We start from the raw sequence: 24,637 nt of genomic DNA on the forward strand, positions 1-24,637 counted from the left end.
TCCTATATCCTGCACTTCTATCCAATATTATACATACGCGAATGACATTAATTTATTTTGCGATGACTCATGACTATTGTTTGTGCACATTTCATATAATAATAATAAGTTGTATTTATGTGTAATTTTAAAGTTGGGGCAATGGGTATACTCACAAAACATATTTTCGATAAATTTTACAACTATTGCAATCATTCAAATATTTTATATACAACTTTAATATTATGACTGTACTATATTTAATTAAATTTATTATTAAAGAAACACTCAGTAGTTGTATTTTGAAAGGGTGAGGGAATATTCACTTCTCTCGTTTAGTTTTTAGCGCAAACCTAAACTCAATAAAAGTACGATGGTACCTATACGGTCCTGTTTATACCTATTATTATTTTACAGTGATATAAACAAAATATTCTATAATTATTTGCAGTTTTAATTTTTCCGACGGCACAAATAATAGATATCAGGTGGTTTTCGATAGTAATTTTAAACAAAACACTAAAAAAAATAACCAATACATTTATTATTTCTGAGTATTTTTTAATTCGTTATTCTTGTCATAAATTCAGTGTTGGGAAATATCTAGATAAATTTATCTAGATAAGTTATCTAGATAAAAATTATTTATCTTTTATCTTTATCTTTGTCTAGATAAATTATTAGTTATCTATTTCCAACACTGGTCATAATATGTATGTAATTATCATAAATAATATTATACTTATGAGTGTGTGGGCGTGTGTACTGTGTGTATGTTTCTGTGTGCGAGTGATTCATATCATAGTATTGTTCTTATACTTTTAAAAATAATAATGTGTGAAAAATCCTCATTTTTAGTCTCAAACGATCAAAATTGATCTTATAAAAGTCATGTAGACGGACAACGTTCATGACTTATTTTTGGAAAAATACAACAAGAAATATCCAAAAACGATTTTTTACCATAACAACTACGTGTGTATCTGATTTGAATAATATTGGACACAAAAAACAATATTATTTTAGGTTTCACCTTAAAAAATTGTTTTGACTTTAAACAGAGTTTCTACCATTACCACCTATATCTGCGTAAAACATGGAGTATACTCTGGGTTTTTTTTAGTAATCCATTACTGAAAATACCCGAATTCTGGGAAAAACTGCAGTGTGGAGAAAATTCAGATCCTAGATTTGTATATTATTATTGCTGTAAACTTGGGTTTTGTTTACAACCATATAATAGATTTATTTTTTCTAAAAAGTTGTTTACCTCTTGCCTACTTATCATAATATGTACTATTCTAGTCTTTGCAGATAGATATTATTTCTCAATAGTTAATACAATATAGATTACAGGAGACAATTTTTTTTTTAACTTTAGCATAAAATTCTGATTTTTACCTAAGTGAAAAAGCAATATTTTACAATACTGTAAATGTAATTATTAATATCCAGTCAATTACAATATAATTGGTAACCACACTCCAATTGTAACAACAAACTATATGTAAAATCAAGATTTTAGTCCATCGAATTTCAAAAATGTGTATTGTTTTCAAATAAATAACTGTGACACTCAAACACAATTTAATTTTTAGGAGTATTTAGTTTTCTAGTAACCTATTTTGATGGGATGATGGATATTTAATCAATTATAATTCATCGGGTATTTACTAAGATAAAGGTAGTAAGTAACATAGATGGTTGATAGGTTTTCATGTTTTTTGTAATGTATAAATATTTTAAAATGTTGTTTTGAATACATTAATCAAATGGATTTTACAGAAGTCTATTAGCACAGAGTTATTTCAGTTTGAAGCCCTATTCATTATTACTCCGTTGGTCAATATACGAGTATGTCATCTAAGTTCAATAAAACTAGAAAAATAAAGAAAATTAATTAGTTTCTTCAACTATTGTTGAAACTATGAATCCAACAGTAATTGCAGAACGCTCTGTTCATTAAAACTATAAAATCACCAATAAAAACATTTTTAACTTATACATATATCGATTTTTATAACACTAATTTGTAAGACACTATTTTTGAACTATTTCAATACATTTTTATATCTATACGCAGACAACTGTTGGTAGTTATATTTATACATTTTTTTCAACATTACATTTATTGCAATTTTCTTATCACGTGGGTCGGTTAGTTATTTTTAATTTTTAATAACAAACATTATTATAAAATCCATATTTTTTAATTTCCTAAAATACTTTTCTAAAAATGTTTTTTATACCTACGCGTAAATGAAATACCTACCTACAACACATAATAAGTAACATTGAACAATTATTTGACTTTATTATTTCAGTTATCAGTTATGAGGATAATTAGCTTTTAGGATAAAATTTAATAATTTAATTTAAATATTCGTTTATCTTGTCAACTATTCTAGAAATATTGATAGTAAAAAGAAAAACATATACAACTACATCCATTGTTATAATATTATAAATAATAAAATATACCATTCACAAACGATTGGTATATTAAATAAGTATTAAATTAATTTGATTTTTACCTTTAAATAGGGAAATCGTGCGAACGGGAATCAAGAAACCGCCGAACCTAAGTTTGTTGAGGACCAACGAACATCTTCGCATAGTGTAAGTATCTCGAGCTATGTCAAATTACTATAATAGTTAACGATACAATTATTTTATTTACCATCATATTTTCCAGAGACCTCGAAAGCAATAGAATAGAAAAAGTGATTTCGGGACAACTATCGATCAGCGCAGAACAACTGTAAGAATTGTGCAAAATAATATTTAACATTTGACACAAACAACATGACACAACAAATTATTTCTTATAATTAAGGCATATATGAAGCCAAGAAGGCTTGTCCTGCCATCCCGGCATCCCGTCATGTAATGGAGTTATTCTTTAATTATATTTTGTCCATTTGTCAAACCCATACTATCATGTGAGACAAAATGTGAAACATTTGAGTGTTTAAATCATATATTAATTTATTTGGTTAATTATCAGAATTTAAAAATAACTTTAAAGTTATTCCATATTGATTTATATATTTGAAATTTTTTAAGACTTCTAAGTGAAAATATAATCAATTAAACATGTTTTTATTTTGATTAACGGCAAAATAAGATATGAATGAATGATTCCTCAATTTGGTTGCTAAGATTCTTGTCCGAGTTTCCGAGGCAGTTAATATAAAAACGTATAAAAAAAAATCGTATTACCGTTGTAGGTATACCTACCGAAACGACATAATGTCTGACATGACGTCGTGCCCAAAATCGAAATTTGGTTCTAATATCATCGGCATAATAATAATGATACGTCCATTGGACGCGGATTTGAATTAACAACAATATTATGACCAGTGTGTTGTGCGGATCGACGATGTCGCACATGTGGCGCCATCCTTATCGGGTTTTACAGCTTTATATTATGAGCGTTGGCTATTGACCCGTAAGTAGTAAAAATTAATCGACGTGTTTAAGAGCAAGCTAAGGGACGACGAGGGTTCGCGAATGTCTACGGTTTGTTTCCGGTAAAGTTATTTTTATTCCGGTGGCGCTTATTCTCCGTAAATTTATTCTAGCGCACTATTAACTCGGCCATAAGATACGCGTACACGATGTTATAGCAGTATTAAATATGCACACATATACGATATACGTATAGTGACTTCGATAGGCCTGGAGATGGTTTTAATATTATTACAAATCGTGTGTGAATATCCGAATTACCTATTACGCCATACCTGGGCGTATTGAATTAAACAAATAATTAGTAGGTACTGTTATACGTACATAGCGGATCGTAGAGAAAAAAAAAATTATTAGCATTGTTGCTTTAATTATATACTATATAGGTAAACAGGTAAACAGGTTAACTCTGATTTACATATTTCAATCTTCTAATAATCATGTATGGACGACGTTGGTCGTGTGGGGAAATGTCAATGCGATAGTTTTTTGTTGTTTTTTTTTTATATACCGTAGTCGACCGAAATCCCTTCACCTTAAAGACCCCTGTGTCGTGACCTTTTAAACAAATTTATATATATATGTTGTGCACGTGCATATATTATATTTCCTCCCTTGTTGAAAGTGTCGTCAACAAGCGACTTTGTTCTCGTGTACCTAATTAGCAAGAAAACATTACTTTCATCACAAACGCTTTTTGTACGTTTTATGTTGTATACTATAGGTAGGTACATTGTGCATAACTTTGAATCATAATGAAAAAAAATAAATCCAAGGTTAGCCAGTGAATGATTTGCACGATGATTTAATAGCACAACGTATCGATTATTATGGTATTATATAGTATGTTGCGAAGACTCAGCTATAATTTTAAATTTAAGTACTAAATCACACCGATCTTTAATTATTTTTTATAAACTTAAATAAACATGCGCTCAATTCTCTGAGTGAGTAACTCGTTCGTGCTGAAAATGTCTAAAACGTACGCTAGGAGAAGAGTATTAAGTTAGTAAAATATAATATAATATAATTAGTATTAATTTATCTTAAGTACTAAGATTCAAGTGAGCATAATTAATAATCATGTTCTAAATGAAAAATTAAAAAATAAAGCCGTAAAAAATCCCTAATTCGTAATATGATTTAATATTTAATGATAGTACCTACCTAGTATATAATATGTTAGAGACTGTGTTTTTAAAATAACTTATTATTATTATACATATGGTTTGTAAATTTAAAATGATGTACTCGTATATCTAACTTACATGACGTGGTCATTCTGATTTTTAATACCAAAGGTACGTTTTCAAAAATAATTGTTGTACCAATTAGTTGTTAGTGTGAATAAGAACGCACTGTCAAAATTGAATAGCCTCTGCATACATAAATATTATATCTTATTGGTTATTTGTCTTCTTATTATTGTGGGGATATATAGGTACTTTTCATAGGATAACATCCAAATAATATGATACATAAAAAAAGAAAAACTAACCTGTACATCTGAAGAAATGGCTGATGAGTAAGGTATGTGTTTCAAATTTCAATACGCAATTTGAAACTCGTTAACTAATAAAAAATCATGAAACAAAAATAAATTAACATTTGCAATTATGATGTACGATTTTCAATATTTGTAAGTATGTGTAAGATCACCAAAATATACCGGGGCATCTGTTGATTTAACCCACCTCATCAATATGCTACAGGGGATTTAATGTAAAACAACATGTTTTATTATATAACGCGTACACCCACGAACATGCACATCATATTATACTGTATGTACGACAACGAGGTAATAAACGATGCAGGTATATGTGGTATATACCTACTATAGCCGGTATGAAAATTAATTATGAAAATATTATATTGTAATGGGCGCAACGGATTTCATGAGTAATAGGCACGCGTAATAACGTCTAATAGTCATTCGGATTTTTGTAGAAAAAAAAACGAAAAACGAACACTATAAATTTTTATTGTGTAATTATTATTTTTATTTTTTTACTGTGTGCAATCTGAGATTTCATAAAAAAAAAATAAATAAAAAAAATGGGTTAAGTGTTTGGCGTGTGACCGAAATAAGGTTGTTCAACATATTTTTTTGAGTCATTCGACGATTGATTCGTTCAAAGATTAAAACATAACGTTCATGAGGTCGAAAATGGGCGAGAGTATTGGTTTTATTTCGTCGTTAAACGAAATATGGTAATAAATAAACGCCCCGGGTCCGGATTCAAACAAAAGAAAATCGAGTGCTTATAAATATCATAATATATATTTATGTCGAATGTATGACACGATATTATTAATGTCGTCGTCTCGGGCCAGAAAGTTTTGCAGCATCATTTTACGTAGGTATCTTCCTATATAAATCATAATTATTTGTAGATATATTCCTGATGTGCCGAAACAATATGTAGGTACGACAGTGCCTTGGAAATATTTACAGACTCCTTCTACTTTTCATCACGTTCTTAATTTATGCTCATCCTCGGATTTTTCCCATGTCATAATAATACATAATAATTATGCACCTCGTGAACGCTACACGTCATAATATATTTGCCATGACATAAATATTATAATAATATTCCACAGCGTATTATAAAATCCAGTCGTTTATAAAATATAGTATTATAGTACACGACCCATGTGTGCACAGCACATCTCATCGTGTTTGTCTAAAGTAAATGTCTATCGTTCCTGATAAATAATTTTGGAACAAGATTTCGTAAAACTATTACTGCAAAAGAGTATATAAATATTTTTTTTCTTATTACCTAAGCTGAAAAATTAAAACATTAAAACGCATAATATAATATAATATTATTTTATAACATAATACAGTCAATTTATGTAAATATATTTTAAAAGTGGGGTTTCTGATTTTCGTTAAGTATTTACGTCACAGTCACCTAATATGTGAGTTTTAAAGTTTAGGTAAGAGGCTGTTAAAGAAGTGTACTTAAGAAGTATTTTAGCTGGTGTGCTTGTCGAGGGGTAATATAATATGTTTATGAAAACTGACATAGTAAAGACCTCGGCTTATAGTAATATTAAGCTGTTATGCGTAGTGTTTTCGTTTTCAGTAAGTTACTGTTTAATATAATCTAAAATTTTTAACAAAACATTATTCTGAAGAGAAACTATTCTTTTATAAATTAATTGATAGTCATTAACACAAATGAAGTCCAAAAAAAAAAAAACCTAATCTAAATTATTTTATACTTGTCATATCAACACAAACTGAATCAATATGGGTTATAAGTTTAACGTATAACTAAAACAGGTTTTTATGTTATTATAATTTCCTTTGACTTTTATATTTTTGATTTCAAGCTAATGACAAATTTTTTCTTTTATATTTCGTCATTATTTTACATCATTAGAGTTTGGACAAAAAGTAATATCTATTGCATATGGAAATTATATTATATTTTCAAAGTTTAATAATGACGTAAAATATAATACTTTATCGAAGTAGAAAATCCTAATAATAAATTATGTAGACTACAAACCTATCATTTTTCGGTAAACTAATATAGAAACTTCGTCGAAATACTAATACTATAGTCTATAATCTTTGCTTTTTAACGTGTTATTAAATAATTAAAAATACTAATTACTATATTATAATTCGATGAATATATAAATATTAAGTCCTAAAATGTAAGTTTTAACTTCTAAGTAGGATACCTAATTGAGTTCAAAAAGTTAGGTACATATCGTCTTATTAAAAATGTTTTATTATCTTAGTTCTATTATGTTTATCGCTATAACTTTCTTTATACTATTATATATTATTTACATAATTGGTGATAAACTTGTCAAAACATTAATGCAATTGTAGAATTTTTATTTTTTCAGGCCGAGTATAAGAAACCAAATTAAGCAATTTTATAGACACCGTTATTGCAAATATACAGTGGTCTCTCGCTATCTCGAGTTTTTGTATCTCGAAGTTTCTGTAGGTGCATCAAATTTTTTGTTCATTATCGATCATTCAGCGTTGGACTTACCAATTAATTTATTTCGGTTGGTCGGATTTCTCTATAAGTCAAAGTCATTATCCAGTACCTACCCACCGTTTATTATGATTCATCGACTCGAAAGAGTACAAATATCGATTTTATGGGTTTTTTAATATGATGTGAACTTCCTTGTTCATAATCTTGTCAAACAATTCACTGAAAAATATATTTGTTTTGCATTGAGTGCCTAATGAGTAATTAAGCTGTTAAATATATTTACAATTATTTTCATACCTAATTAATTAATAATCACCAAATAAACCATTTCATTTTGTACATTTTTTTCTACAGTTGCTTATTTTAAACAATTATTCACATATTTATTGCATATTTCCACGATTTATACTTCACATAAAATTATATGACACTTGTTGCGATACTTTTCATAAAAATTCGTGCTCTTCTTATAACTAACAAATGTACCAATGTTAAATACTTTGATTTGATTTATTTTATGCACATACTTACTTTCAATAACAATATAGTCATTAGTCAATATTGGTGACCTACAGTTTTTTTGAAATTAAAATTATTTTGTGATGAATTCTTATCGTACTACTCGTACTAATAATAAATGGAATTAAAACAACTCACCTATAATTAAACATTGTTTTTACATTCTTGATAAATGTTCTACAAATCGCACCTTTGACCAAAAAACAAAGTTGAGATGACACTTACACTGAGACTTTTAAATTTTAATTCAACTATTTTTTTCTATGTAATACGTATGTAAAAACTAAAATAGTGAGAGGTGTAACCATATACATACATAAGTAGTAAAATGAATCTAATGGGCTCATTATAATGACAGCGTTCTATTAAAGCGTTTAATAGTGATGTATGTTAACTCTATTTTTGAATTATTATTTCGAAAATGAGTGACACTTATTTTTCCTTTTGTATAAATTTGTATTTTAAATTCTGCTTTCTACTACAACTATTATAACTATAATATTTTATTCTAGTATCTTATTTAAAATAAACAAATACAGCATAAACAAGTGATTAACTGAAAGGTTGTTCGCAATCTGGTTTTAAGTTCGACTTCAACCGTTTCCGTCAACTGTAGGTACCTATAGTAAAAGAATAATAAATAAACAACACGCTATTATATTATTAGTAGGTATAATAACTCGAGTCGTTTGAAATTTCAAAAAAAACGTAATGTCACCGTTATGACGTTTCAATTCGTGGTTTTTACACGTTTACACAAAAGGTACTACACTGTAACTGTTATTTACATTTCTGCACGTTCAACCCTCATAAACGCTGTATAATATTGAAATTAGTGCATGCTTTTCCAGTTCGAAGGACAAGCGGCGGGGAAAACCCGACGACACGTTTTATTCGTCTACATTTCGTTATTCACGCTAATTTACATTTCAAACAGAAGATTTCATAATTTTCGTAAGCAGACACCCCATCGTATACTGTTATAATTTTTGGATCATAACAACGTTGCAGCTGATGTTGACATGGATATGTCGGGAGCCCTCGTATTAATATTCATGGGTTCTCATGATATTTGCCATTTTCTGCCGTTCATCTGTTCGTAGAACAAAATATTACGCTCGTCAAACATCGAACATCTTGTTTTCAAATTATTAGGTTTCCTAAAATCAACGTTTTTTTTTTTTTATTTAGAAATTCGTGAGCGCGGAATCCAAAAATTTGGTAACACATTTTTAACGACCGATTTAACGATAATATAATATTATTGTATAGCGTACATAATAATAGATACCTATATAGACATGAACATTAATAACCCACAATTATACTAAAATTATACATTAATTACTACACAACAAGTAGCTGCCTACACGTGTAAAATATGTACCTTATTGATTTATAGGCAATAGGGTTACAGTCGTAATATATTTTAGTACCTACCTATATTGTGTTTATCAATGATAACTCATTAAGTAATCTATAGACCATAGGATCATACTTTAGGGGGTGTAACCTCTTAGAACAGGAGTTAGAATTTAGTGGGCTAAATTAAACATTTAAAGTATCTGATGATCGACCACTATTTATTTAGGTATATTATTTATATTACATGCGCATAACAATACATTTATTGTACCTATACCTAGTAATATTCTTATTTTGTACTTATTTATCATCCAGCGGAAAATTGTACGTTTTTCCATGCTTATAAACACTTTACTTTGTTCATAATGCTTAAGAGTGTGTTTAAAATTGTCGGTACATGGTCAACCTATTTTGGGAATAATTAATCTTTAATACGATCGACCAATATTAATTTAAAGATCGACCAGCCGATTTCTAGATAGATCGCTTTAGTAGCCAGTAGGTACAAATTATTTATCATTTTATACAATATGCATATTGTGTAATAATTTTTATAAGATACAAATCGTATATTTGTATGCGCGACGCATAGATATAAGACTTGATTATTTTGATATTTTTATTTTGTTTAAACGTTTAAAACATTTAAAATCAAATAATCTGGTAAAATAGCTAATGTAAAATGAATGGGTATTCTAACCTATAGTTATAAATGTATTATAGTGCTTATTAACCTTAAAACAAAATAATTATACATATAATAATATGTAAACATTTCGGTTGTAGATAACTAGTAGCCAGTAGGTAACGAGTTGAGCTCAAAAAAACGTTTTCACCCACCTACATATATTATGCTAAATGTTAACATAAACATAAAATAATGATTCCTTCAGGTATATTTTCTGTATAAATTATGTCACGTAGATAAGAATGTGCGTGATTTAAACTGTCGAAAAAAGTTTTAACATGTGAATTATTGAACTCGATTCTAGCTCTAAAGGTACTTTAAATTTCAGTCCAAGATTGTAGACATTCTCGTATTTCAACAAAATGAGTCATATAGTTTTAAATAGATAAATAGATATAACTAAAAAAACGTGTTTTAACCAAACAGCTATGGCTGCTTTCTTACCAAATCCAAACTATAGCATACAGGTATACATACCATTAACACGAATAAAATTGTTAAAATATGCTATCATGTAAAAATAAACATTAACCTTTTTTTCTCTTTTCTCATTAGTCATAATACAATCTAAAATTTGTTACATATAGAACAATAAGTAAATAGACGAATGACATTATGACTTGAAAAATAACGAAGCCTTCCGGGGAAGCCACTTAGTCAATGAAAACATTTACCTACGTGTATTATTTTTATTACACAGTTTAATTTATATTTCCGATATAATTAAGATTTGATTTTTAAATTTTCAAATCAAATAAAATTCTAATTAATTAATATCGATATTGTTTGTGGAATCGTTATTTATTGTACAGACTGCCAAATGCCATTGTTGTTAATATGTGGTGCATGCAGACATTAAATAACCACAGAAAATACTTTTATAGTTTTCAAATTTAGTTTACCAAAGAAAATCATCTATGTATACTGAAAGTGGATACTATATTGTGCCGATTCACCGAAGGAGAAAATTGAATTGAAGTATACAAGGAAAACATTTCACAAATCACGATACATACTTGCTGATAGAAATCTATTTTACATTAGTTTTAGTCGTTTTGTAAAATAAAAATTAATATTATTATTGGGTCAAAAATATAATATGTATTTAATATTTTTGAACAAAATTTGATAAGCACTGATATATTATTAATATAACTATATCATTGTCAATATTTTAAAAGGAGGATTTTGGCAGTAATATAGGGTATTAAACCAAGACAGCTCAACCTCATTTATTCAAATTATGATATTTGGAATTTGTAAGTAGGTGTACCGACTTAAGGACCATTTTTCGCAAAAGTTTAGATTTGTATCCATTCAAGCATGGTCTTGAGGATATACCAACTTATGTTTTTCAAATAAAAATCACCCCTTTTTCCTGTCAATTGTTAATCTTATGATTTTGTTGGAAATGTTGATGAATCTAAATCGAAATTTAAACTAGTTATTGTTGAGTAATTTAATGTTGTGTATTAACTATTATAAATCCATGGGTTTGGAATATATAGGGCCTTTGATGATTCGAAAATCGTATTAATTAATATTAATCTATCATTCTATCAACATATTTTAATAATTTATAAAAATAAAAATGTATGCTAAATCCAAACATTTATTTTATATTTTTGTAAAACCAATTTAAGGATTATTATCATTAGTATTACATTATTTTTAAACTCAGAAACTATTCGTTCGAATTTTCATGAAGGTACCCACTTCAACATTTTTAAAAAAATTATATGTTTAATAATTTGCTGCAAAAATGTAAGTTCTCATTTGATAAAAGACGTTTGTATCGTCACAGACACTCTTTAAATTAAAATATCAATATAAAAATAAAAATAATTGAAAATATGATTCTTACTTTGTGGTAGGTATACTTGAAAACTCTATGAATAATTGTTTAAAGCTGATTCTTTTCTAAAATAAAAAAATGCCAGTGAGAATGCTTGGTGAATCAAAAGCCTAGTATCCTGTGCAGTGTAGCATTATAACAACAATTAAAAACCACATTTGCTTTCGACCTTTTATGATTCGTCACTCGTCAGTCATACCATCCTCTTTGGGCACAAAACGTTTATCATGATATTCATAAATTCAAATACAAAAAAGTAGTCTAGTTTCATCAATAAAACGATGGAAATAAAGACTAAAAATACAAATCAAATGTTGAACTTAAAATGCACTTGGTTAGTCATGACGCGCCTAATGGCAAAGATGCCGTGACCCATTGGTTGAAAACCAATAGCACTAACAAGCATGCTCTTAATTCTTATTCACTTATCGTAAAACTGAAATCGTGTATACTAATAATATAATAATACAAGATAATTCTAATGGAGGGTGCAATCAGTAATCACAGTCTATTCAAGAACTCCTGCTTAAACCCTACCAGCGTGAAGTTCATTGAATTCTCAAACCCATCATCGGGATGCCAAAAATAAACTGATATTATTGTATTTACCTATGTAACTTGCTGTAATGTTTGCTAGTAGGAATATGTCTAAAAATTATGATTTATTTTATATTTATTGCAGTAGATGCCTATGTGGTGATCAAAAAACTAAATTACAAATAGAATTTTGTTCATTCATATCATTTAGGAACTCATAAGTTATAACATTATAAGTAATAGATTTTACATATTTCTTAGACATTGAGTATGAATAATTTTGCAGACTAATTTAGGCAAAGTAAAACTATGTTTAATTTAAATTTATTCATTAGGCGATTTATCAAATTTATATGAAAAATTAAATAAATGGTCTCAAAAAAAAAACATTTGTTTAATGATTTCAGAAAAAGTAGCTGAAAGGTTGTACATCAGAATTTTTGATAGATATATTTATATGATATAAAACGAAAAACTGTAAATACAATTATTAAACTTGGTATCAAAAAATACCACTAGTTTCAAAATAACAATTTTTTTCTTGTACGTATAATATTAGCAATTCAGACGTAAACGCGTTCAATTTGCATTACTGAATAATATCATATTTTACCATATATACATATACATAGTTTTGCCCTTAAAGAAAAATATATTTATAATAAAAAATAAAAAAACACTATGAAAATTAATTTCCCATTTCATGTCTAAAATAATATATTCTCATAAAGAAGCCGTTTATTTCTTTAATTAATAATTTGTTTTATAAAGTACCATATAAAATATGTATTCGATAATAATGCAATGAAGTCGTTATTGTCTAGTTAAATAAAATAAATTGTTGTAAATTGATTTTATTTTCACCCATACCAGGTATATTACATAAATATTCAATAAAGGTGGACGAAATCAAACTCAAAATATATATTCCCTGTTTTTTTTTTCAAAAATCTTTAATTGGAAACGCAATATTTTTGTTAAAAGTCCAAAATATTGATATTTGATTATTATTATTATACAAATATTGTTTACTTATAAATGAATAAAAAAGTCAATGTACAATGACAACAATAGTGTAAGGGTAAGGTACTCTGTTTATAGAGAAAAACGATAATTTAAATTTATCTGTAAGAGGCCCAACATTTCCAACACAAGGCAATCTTTATTTTTGATTGGAAAAACGTACAAGCTGAATTTCAAACATAATAAGTAAGGATAGTGTACTAAATAATTAAAAATTATAAAATAACAAAACAACTAAATGTAAAGCTTATGATAAGACCCTTAAGGACAGAATTTGTTTATTTAATCATACAAATGATAATTACGTTGGTTACGTCTATATATAAATAGTTAAATAAATAACCGGTAAATATGAAGTAGGTACCTAAATATTATATTATTTATATTACTTAGCTGGGTTATTACTTATTACTAAGTTAATAGACCTACAGGCTACAGCTATTATAGTTTCTACATTTCTGAATTACGACGAAATAAACGATGTAGATTTTCTTCAAAACGAGTGTTTTTCGACATTTTTCCCAATTTTTCGATTGTATTTTTAAAAATAAAACAAAATCTCTTCTGCCCTAACAAAGTTCTACTTCGAAGTTTAAAGTATTTATTTTCCAAAAAGTACAAAAAAACTAAATCACAACAATATAAACTTAGGTATTTCAGAATATTTAACGCTAGTAGTAAACATCGTTTTATGATAGTTCGAAACTTTTTAAGCATCACATGTTGTAAGCTTGCTCCTTGTTCTCATTAACAGCTTCGGCACAATATTTTTTTCTTTCTTGCTACGACTTAACGTGTAATATTGTAAATAGCAAGTCATTTATTAGGAAAATTCAATATGATCAGTTATCCCATATTCACCCTTGAAATGTAAATGGTATTTGTCCAAACAGTAATTTGTTCTACAGTACTGAACAAAAAATTACAATATGGTGTAAAGTGGGTGTCACTCGTTTAACGTAAACAACCACTTAGGTATTCGTATGTTTCGTTATAATATTAGTAACGCAGGTACATGACTTTTATTGATTAATTATAGTGTAAGTTAGGAACTTAAATTAATAAAAACAGTAAAAGTTGATGAAAAGAATTTGTTAGATACCTCCTTTTGATAAACTATATTGGGAATCTTAACTATATTTAACACATACTAATTAGATCGACAATGATTTATAACTCATCATAATGATTACAATGATACCTTTGTAAATATAATATTTAATTAAAAAATAAGAAAAATTACACGTCTGAGTTTTAGCAACCTTCTATAATTGCTCTCTATTAGCTTATTATAATTTATGATATACATTTTATTTTTATGTTATAGATATTTTATACTTTTATTTGAATACATACAATAAGGATATTATAACTGTCGTATATTACATATGTAATTATATAATAGTACCTACTGCAAAATTTTCTTTTGAGAGGTAGATAAACATAATAATATTTTTCGTTAATATTTCTTTAATAAAAAAATCCTCTCAGTTAATATTAATAGAACATAATATTATGAATACATGCTTTTAAAATCATAAAATAAAAAGCAATTTTAGGATTTGACCATAGTTTGACATTTTCTTGTCTATACTATTTCATGAATGTGCATTTAAAAATCTAATGAAAAAATGTATAATTATAATCTTAAACTCAATAAATTTTCATTTTTACAATGTTACGAGTGTGTGTACTACTATAATATTACACGCATTGTATAACTTACACAACATAATATACTTAATACTATTAATCAAATAAAATTCAATATACTTTTTGAAGTTAAATTGTTTTTTTTTTTTTTACAGTCAGCTTAATTATAATTGCATTACCGAACTAGGACCATTGGCATTCAAAGATGCCGAAATCGCCACGGTGTAAGTTTTTTTTAAATTTAACTCGAAATGTTAAATAATATTTAATAAGTACCCAGCCAATAAGGGAAAACATTCATCGCATATTTACCTGTGTCGTTGCAGTAAACTGAGAGGCAATCGTAAACTTCAAAAACTGGACGCTCAAGCTTTCGTCGGGATTAAAAGTCTCCGCTACCTGTAAGTTTTAAGACGCAAAAAGATATTTTAAGAGCATTTACGAAGTTTTTATTAAATAAACGCAACACGATTTGGGCTCGGAGCATATACCTGTACCTAAGACGCGGCAAGACAGTAGGACGAAATGTACAAATAGTTTCAAAGATAATTTCGTGTGAACTTATATTATTATAACAAGTTTTGTTTTAGACGAATTGAAATAGGTGTCATCCGTAACTTTCGTTGTTTCCGCGTTGTCCACGTTGTGTTCCGCAGCTGCAATAACCTGCACTTGTCCGCGCCGCCAAACACAGCCGCTTTTCCGCGGATCGTTATTACGACACACATTATATATATATATATATATGTATGCATTGTTTTTCCACAGAGACTTGTCGGAAACATCAATCCAGGATCTGCCTACAGCCGGTCTCGAAGAACTAGGTGTTTTGAAAATCGAAAAAACCTACACCATGAACGTATTCCCGTCCATCTACAACTTCAAGGTGAAAATAAATTATACCAACTCGAAACTACGGCAGGGCGCGGAGTTTGATTAAATATTATAATATTACGCTTATCTCTGGGTCGAATAAGAAATGGTTTAGGTTGATTGGCCACTGTATAATTTAATGGACCAATAAAGTATACTAAATAGTGCGTTTAAGTATAATAAATTAACAACTGCTATTGACTCATTAAATGTTTAGTGATTGCGCGACTCGGGATTAATATGGTACACGTGTAGAAACATTCCGGTAGTGGTAACCGCGCTATATTTGGTAGTATAGTACCAGTAGTGGTGTCGGTGTTGTGACATTAAAAAGGCCACTGATTCGCGGTATAAGGTCACTAAATCCAAAATAGATAGAAGGGGAAAAAAGTCTTTACTGAAGTTGGGCGCCTCTCTGTCCCAGTCGAACGTTGTCGAAATACCAAATTCGTCAACAATCACAATTCTATTTAGGTAGAATATGGAATTCGAAAAACGATTCCGAGCGAAGTTTGGACAGACGTGAACATGAACCGCGCTTGCCTACATTTATTTAATATAGGTATAATGTTCCGGAGTTTTTCTATAGTTTTTCCCTTTCGCTCGGGTAAACCTTTTTCAACGAAAATCAGAACACATATCGTTGTAAAAAGCACGAACTGGATGAAATTTTCAGTCGACAAAAAATGTGACTATTTGCGAAACGTTTGAAACTATCGAAGTAATACTCAAAAGAGTATCCACAGAAAAAAAATCTCGCCACTGTACTATTTTAAACAACGGTCTCCGTGAAAATCGTAAATGTATATACTTACAGTTGGTTCGAAATAAAGTACAATATTGTATTTTTCGCTATATCAAATATCATGTTTATCAGTAAAGATTTTGAAGAATTGAAGACGACGGTGTAATCAAAATTGGTCGCCAGGTTTCGACATATTTTAAGCCATTAAATCAACATATCACCGATATCATATGTTATAATTATAATGTTGGAGACCCGGTAATGTTCAAAAATATACGATACTGTAATATATACTGTAAAAAAAAACTAAAAAATGTATTTCAATTACATCATTTTAAAAATAAGAAAAGTATGCAAAAATAATCAACGAATAACAAAATTACGCAACATGCTTTAATATGTAAATTAAAAATTGTTTTTTGAGAATTACCCCTAATTATTATAAATACATAGTTAGTGCGAAAGAACGTTATTTGGTAAATGATTAATACGAATCGTATAATATACACTATACAGCTTACCAAAATTTAAAATCAATAATGAACATTTTAAATTTAAATTCACTTCCAGGTATTATTATTTTGAGTAAACTATTATAATGATATTATGATATATTATGCCAGACAAACCTCGATATATTCTAAAATACCTAAACAAAAAAAAAAACAAAAAAATATATATATCTGTGCTTAACGAACCTTGTTTGTTTGGGATTTTCACTGCCATCAAACCGCATACACTCAACATTGCAAAGATGCGATAATAGTTGGTACCTAGATGTATAATTTAATGACATACAAATCCACTAGACTCTTTTATTTATAATCTTCTTCTCGATAGAGGGGCCCCAACTCATCTATATATATATATATACGTAGGTGTGTGTACTGTGAACACTCGTGTTATAAGTTGTAAGACGTAATATTGCTGTACCTACCTATCTATATCTATATACATATACAAGTATCACGTCGTTATAGAAATGCGACCGATGACCGCGTTCCGGTATCGGAGTTTCGCAAGTGGAAGCATATTAATGTATTAATATAGTATTGTATATATATATATATATATATTAGTGCGTATTACATACTGCAAGACATGTAATATATTATTATGGTGTACTGCTGCTGCTGCACAGTCATCGGCGATCCAACCGATTTCGATTCATCCCCAAAATAATAGCATTACTCGTTACAACGGTCGTTCATGGTTTATTCATGTTGGACACGCGATAGCTATAATACCGCGGCAACATAATACACAACTTAAACACACACATATACACATTTGTGTGTGTGCGTGTGTGTGTGTGTGTGTGTGTGTGTGTGTGTGTGTGTGTGTGGGTGCATTTGCATACGGTTTGTTCTGCAAGTCTGCGAATTAGATCGTATCTTTGTCGTCCGCATGTCAACGGAATGCGTATAATACGGTATACAGTATTTCGGGCCCACACTAATTGTTAGATATTATTATTACCATTGATTGTAATTATTTTGCCCGCGAACCGCCGCCTTTGAATGTTTTAAGCACTTCTCGAGCTGTAGCTGGATATCTCGAGATCGTATTTATCGCCACAACAAAGATGGATGAGACGGGATTGACTTCGCACTCGCAGTGAATACTATTATACATTGTTGTATCTCCCCTTGATTGCGCGTTTAATTAAGAATGCATGACTATTGGGATAAAATATAATATAGTATTCGATCGACGCTCATACGGAAAAAATATGATATTATTGTGTATTTTATTGTATGATTTCTTTATTCAAAACCATAAAAGTGACGGTTTAATGCATACTTTTATCTCGTTTGCCCGAGTAACCTGCAACGGCAATAAATACTTATTTTTTCTATCACTGTTATAGTATTGTAATCTGTAAGCTGTAACCAATAGCGGCCATTTATAAATAACAATACTTCCATCGCAAATCTTACTTAATTAAATGTTCAATAAAAAATTTAAGGGCCACTTATCGAGATAACAATCACTGTCCTATATTTTAAGTCAGACCAAATCACACACATTGAACATAATCTCATCAAAATCGGTTGTGTAGTTTTGGAGTGCATCGCACGTAAACTCGTTGTACGCGTGATTTTTATATACAGTGAAACTTCCATATAACGAAGTCGAATAAGCAGCAAAAAAAATTCGTTATATAGAGGAATTCGTTAAATAGAATTACGTATTTTTTTCAACTTTTTTTTTATTATTTTTTTATTATGTATATTGTATGTATGTAAAAACAACATCAAACATCATATGTATTACAGTTTAATTTAATTTTTAACCTTAAATATAATTTAAAAGAAATAAATATAAAAATATAGTTTAATTTAATTTTTAACCTTAAATATAATTTAAAAGAAATAATCAGTAAGTTTTGTTTGTTTATTATNGAGTAATTGTTGTTCTCTGTTCAAGATTTGAAATAACTTTGTTCAAAATACGTTTTCGATAATACACTTTAAGATTATTTATTATTCCTTGGTCCATTGGTTGGAGCTTACTTGTTGTATTTGGGGGAAAATATGCAAGCGTTACAGATTTTAACTTTGTAGATAAGGTACGAGGATGAGCAGTACAATTATCCACAAATAAAATTATTTTTCGATTTTCTTGACTCATTTTTTGATCAATATCTAGTAACCACTTTTCAAAAATTAATGATGTCATCCACGCTTTTTTATTAAAATCGTAATTTGTTTCAAGTGATTTTATGCCTTTGAAACACCTTGGATTTTTGCTTTTTCCAATAATTAGAAGTTTTTGTTTTTCAGTTCCAGTCATATTAGAACACACCATCAAAGTAACTCGCTCTTTACTATGCTTACCTCCGAAACATTTGTCATTTTTAAAAGTTAACGTTTTGTTTGGTAAACATTTAAAAAATAAACCTGTCTCATCAGCGTTAAAAATATCTTTTGGATTGAATTTTTCAATTAATTTTGGTAAAACATTTAATTTCCATGTATCACAGTCATTTTCTTGAACATCAGCACTCTCACCACAAATAACTTTAAACACAACATTATGTCTCGATTTAAATTTATCTAACCATCCAGAGCTTGCACGAAAATCGATAAAACCAAATTTCTGAGCAAAATAAATTGCTTTTTCTTTGATTAACGAACCTGATATAGGCAGATTGTTATTTCGTATACAAGTCATCCATTTAAGAACAGCGTTGTCAACTTCTTCATAGACACAAATTTTCATTCGTTTTCTATTGCTGAGGAGAGAAGAATTTTGCATTTGATTGGTTATGTTTTCACGGTTTTTCAAAATGGTTGATAGAGAACTTGTTGGAATACTATATTTTGCGGCAATATCTTTTTTTTTAACACCTTTATCAACTTCGTTTAAAATTTAAAATTTATCGGAGATGGATAAACATTTACGTTTTGACATTTTTTTGTACGGACGAAGAGAAAACGAAAGAATGTATACTCGTTTGCACCAATATTGGAACTGAAGTGTACTACAGTAAAATTAATCAGTTTGCCTACCTTCAGTGTCTTATCTTTGTCGGGTTCAATGTACAAATGTACGGGTTCATGTACAATTTTAGACCTACTATGACATAAACTATCAATTTGATAGTGACAACATTTACAAAAACTGGTTTTTATCGAATAATTATTTCGTTATAATATAGAAACATCGGATTCGTTATTTGGAGATAAATTTACGTGTAATTAACAATGAAGGTAATAGTTCTTAAAAATATTTCGTTAAACAGAAAATTTCGTTAAATGGAAGTTCGTTATATGGAAGTTTCACTGTATTAAGAGGACGTCGCACCCGAATGTGTTGTCTACGTCTTACACACGCACGACATGGCAAATTTTCGTTCACTAGTTTAAATAGTGCGCCGTTAGTTTTGATATTTAAGCGAATCAACCTGTTATCAACTAACGTAGAGAACTTTTACATGAGAACATTATCTATGTTTTCTAGCCAGTTTTTTACGATATTTTAATTCTTAAGTGAGTATGTTAAGCATTAATATTTGAAAATGATTATAACTCACTTAAAAATTAAAATATTGTAAAAACCAAAGAGAGAACACAGAGTATGTGTGAAAATACAGAAAATTCACCATGTCATGCGTGTGTAAGACGGAGACAACACATGTGGGTTCGATGTCCTCTTAAGATATTGTACTCGTCGTTTTGTTACATAAACTCACCCGACGTGGTGACATTTTTTTCTCGACTAAACGCTCAGCGCTAACCTATTATTATTTTGACTTGTTATTATAAGTACACATTTAATGATATTATATTACAGAACATTAAAGAAGCTTGGTTAACGTATCCGTATCACTGTTGTGCTTTTCATTTTCCGAAAACACACAACCCGCAAGGATACGCAGATCATGAGGTAATATTATTGTCAAATATGATGTAGTTATATGTACGTGATTCCTAAAACAACATCAAAAAAATGTTCATATTATATTTTAGTAAAAATAAAACGTTATCATAACAATTTTTTTTCTATTATTATTATTTTAGAAACTCCAACAAAAAATGTTTCATGAATGCAAAAATATACCATTTGTAGACCCGATTTCTACTGTGAAAACAATGCACTCGACCACGGAGAATTTTATTGGCGAAGAAATGTTTCATTCAGGCGGTAAGCATTTATGTTTAAATAATGTTTAACATTATTACTATTATAACGATATATATTTTTGCGAGCTCAATAAACGCACAATATATGCGAATATCAAAAGATAGTTACCTAACTATCGTTGAACTTTGATATAGAATAGGTACCATGGTCACTGTCCCACTTTAAATACTTGACAAGACTTTGATTACTGTATTATTATATATTGTCCAAGTAATAATAAACTATTTGATTTTATAATATTTATTTCTTAAGTGATCGTGCACAAAAAAAAACCGGAATTATAAAACAGAATTTACATTGAACTTGTAGCGATAAATAGAAAGTAAAATATGTGAATTGGTAAATTTTGCCCAACAATCATCAAATTATAATATTGATAAAAAAAAAAAATTGCAACAATCTGTTAAGTGCAATTTATGAATTGCTCATAAAAATATGCACATAAGAGAATGTAAAATATGACCCAATAATTATTTCAACTAAGTATATGATTATATAAATGACTAATTCAAAACAACTGTGTCCGTAAAGTATTACTGAATTTCAGCAATTAGCCTATCTACTATCGTTTAATCTTAAAACATGAAAATACTTAGGTACATAAATAATAATAATTATGTATTAACTTAATTAATTAAATCAACCGTTTTTGGAGATTATATGCCTAAATAAATATTAAGAATACCTGCATATGGTTATATCATAAATATAAATATTTAAACTATAATTTAAAAACAATTATATTTAAATGAAACAAAACTACAAATTACTAAAAATACAATATGCAACAGTAATGTAAGGAACATATAAATCCGAAAAAAAAATTATAAATGTGAATTATTTATAATACTTACAATAGTCAATACATTCTACAATAAATCAATTTACTTTTAATGACTTTGATTGGCAATTATTTTTCTATAGTTTGTAATATTACTTGAGATCATTATTTTAGAAAATACTTATATGCAATTAATTATTATGAATGACATAATTATTTCATAATAATAAATTTTCAAGTAAATTACGTAAACATGAGAAAAAATATAAACATCCATTCATTTATTTTCAATAGCTTGTAAAAATTACTAGTATACTAGTTTTATGAATACTTCATAACTCAATTTTTACCACTACCACCCTACACCATTTATATTAAATTAAAAATATGACCAACATTTTCAAATACTTAATATTTTACAAATCATAACTCATAAGGTAATAGTTGTACATTTTACAAAGAATGTTTAAATCAAAATGAATAATAAAAAAAAAAAAAAAATGTGTTATAGTTCATATTATGATATGCTGTATTATACTCTATACACTATAGTCTATAGTATACTTATTATATGTGTTCATACAAAAACTATAAAATATTGTTCCTCAAACATGGTTTTTTAGTTGGAAATTATTATTGTTATCATATATGCCGCAACTGCAACTGCACCTATAAAATAACGAAAGCCATAAAACGAGTATCTGCAGTATAAAAAAAAACCTACAAGTTAGAAAACCTGACTTAAACAACAAAGTCAGGATTAACGCAATGCAAGTATAGATGTTTTTAAATTAAATATAATGTACCTTGCTAACGCAATATTCAAATAAATGTGCATATCTTAATGATAAGTGATTTATATTAATCGAAACCGTCAATAGATTCTTATCTTATAATTGCCACACTAAGTGTGTAAGCGTACCGAAATGACGATGCTCAAATTTTGAGCTGTAAAAATAATGTGGGAACGATTTTAAATTACATTAACGTGACTCAGTAATCATTTTGACCTCAGATTTCCATATAATTTCAACAATTTAGATACCCCGCAAGTATATGACGTAATTACTGTATTAGGAGATTTCTCATATTTCAAGATCAATTTTTTTTATTTTCAACCCTTAATCAGGCCATCAGAATCTATGCATATTGAAATAAACTAAGAAATGTCGGGTCAATTAGTGAATCAAATAAAGTTATTCCGTATCAACTTGATAATGATTAATTTTTCAGTATTTTTATAAATACTTCGTATAATATATTGGTCATAAATTAGTTTTTTGTTCTAAAATAAAATATATAAGTATACAATTTGTATTATACAATTGTTGTTTGTATTATAGCTTTAGTTTTTCTGAATGTATAAATTATTTTTCAGTAGGTATATTTATTAAAATTAATTCAAGTAAATTGATAATTATTTCAAATAATATACTCTACACAATCAAATATAAATAATATTATTATATTATGAAATATAATAAAATGGAATATGTCTACTTAAAACATTTGATTTTGTAATATGCTTAAAAACTAATAAATACAATTAATTTTTAAAAGAGTAAATACATAATACTTTAATTTATTTTCAAGCTGTTATGTAAAATAAATTTATCAATATTTATTTATGTGAAAAGTGCAAACATATAAAGTACAAACAACAAAATTGTAAATAAATATAACGCTAATAATATTTATCTGTCAGTCAATATAAAATCAATCTGATTTAGTTGAATGATAAAAAACTTTTCTTTTGGTTAGCAGTTGATATTCGCTGTTTAGATGGTGGACGGATTTATAATATTTATTTTTGAAATCATCACCAAAAAACATCAATACTTATTCCAAAAATTGACACTAATCATTAGGGAATTATTCAATTTCGTTCAACCAAAATTAAGAATGTCTTCTTTTGTATATTTTATATTATTAGATAATTTTTAAGACACACAAACTATTACAAAATCAATATAAAATAAATAAATATTAAAACTAACTTTAAACAATGCAGTCAACCGTAATCAAATAATATTTGTATACAAAAACCTTAAACTATTGAGTGTATAATAAATAATAATGCAACCAACGTAAACGGAGAATATTAATTCTTTCAATTCTTTTTTTATTTATAGGACTGTCGTGAAAAAGGGATCTCAAAACAAAAAAATCCCTGCTTTTCGATAGATGATAAATCCATAATATTAGGGTTCATAATATATACCTAGTTTTAAAGTTTCGATGACAATGTGCAGTCGAATTGTAATTAATAATTTAAATTTTTTTCTTTAATTACAGAACAGGGGCGGAAAAAGGGGGGGGGGGGGGGAGATACATCCCCCCATGACCTTTTTTCTTTAATATTTATAACAATGACATTTTTGAATTTGTACTATAATGTTAATGTATTCAATTTTACTATTAAATTTTAAAATTGATTTAATAATATAATACAAATATTGTTATAAATAAAATACTAATTGAAACTTAAAGCGTACCGAAATGACGATGCTCAAATTTT

General features: G+C 28.0%; 1 protein-coding gene across 3 annotated transcripts in view; it reads left to right on the forward strand.

Annotated features, from left to right (window-relative positions):
- Window positions 1-24,637, forward strand: part of LOC111036026 (lutropin-choriogonadotropic hormone receptor-like) — a 129,723-nt gene that overhangs the window by 90,129 nt on the left and 14,957 nt on the right. For all 3 annotated transcript variants that reach the window (XM_022317906.1, XM_022317907.1, XM_022317905.1), the window contains 7 exons: window positions 2,524-2,598; window positions 2,675-2,740; window positions 15,226-15,294; window positions 15,397-15,471; window positions 15,839-15,956; window positions 20,988-21,080; window positions 21,215-21,338. In XM_022317906.1, coding sequence (XP_022173598.1) covers window positions 2,524-2,598; window positions 2,675-2,740; window positions 15,226-15,294; window positions 15,397-15,471; window positions 15,839-15,956; window positions 20,988-21,080; window positions 21,215-21,338 — 620 coding nt within the window. The remainder of the gene's footprint in view (window positions 1-2,523; window positions 2,599-2,674; window positions 2,741-15,225; window positions 15,295-15,396; window positions 15,472-15,838; window positions 15,957-20,987; window positions 21,081-21,214; window positions 21,339-24,637) is intronic.

This window comes from Myzus persicae, unplaced genomic scaffold, assembly GCF_001856785.1.
Source record: "Myzus persicae strain clone G006 unplaced genomic scaffold, MPER_G0061.0, whole genome shotgun sequence".
Lineage (NCBI taxonomy): Eukaryota > Metazoa > Arthropoda > Insecta > Hemiptera > Aphididae > Myzus > Myzus persicae.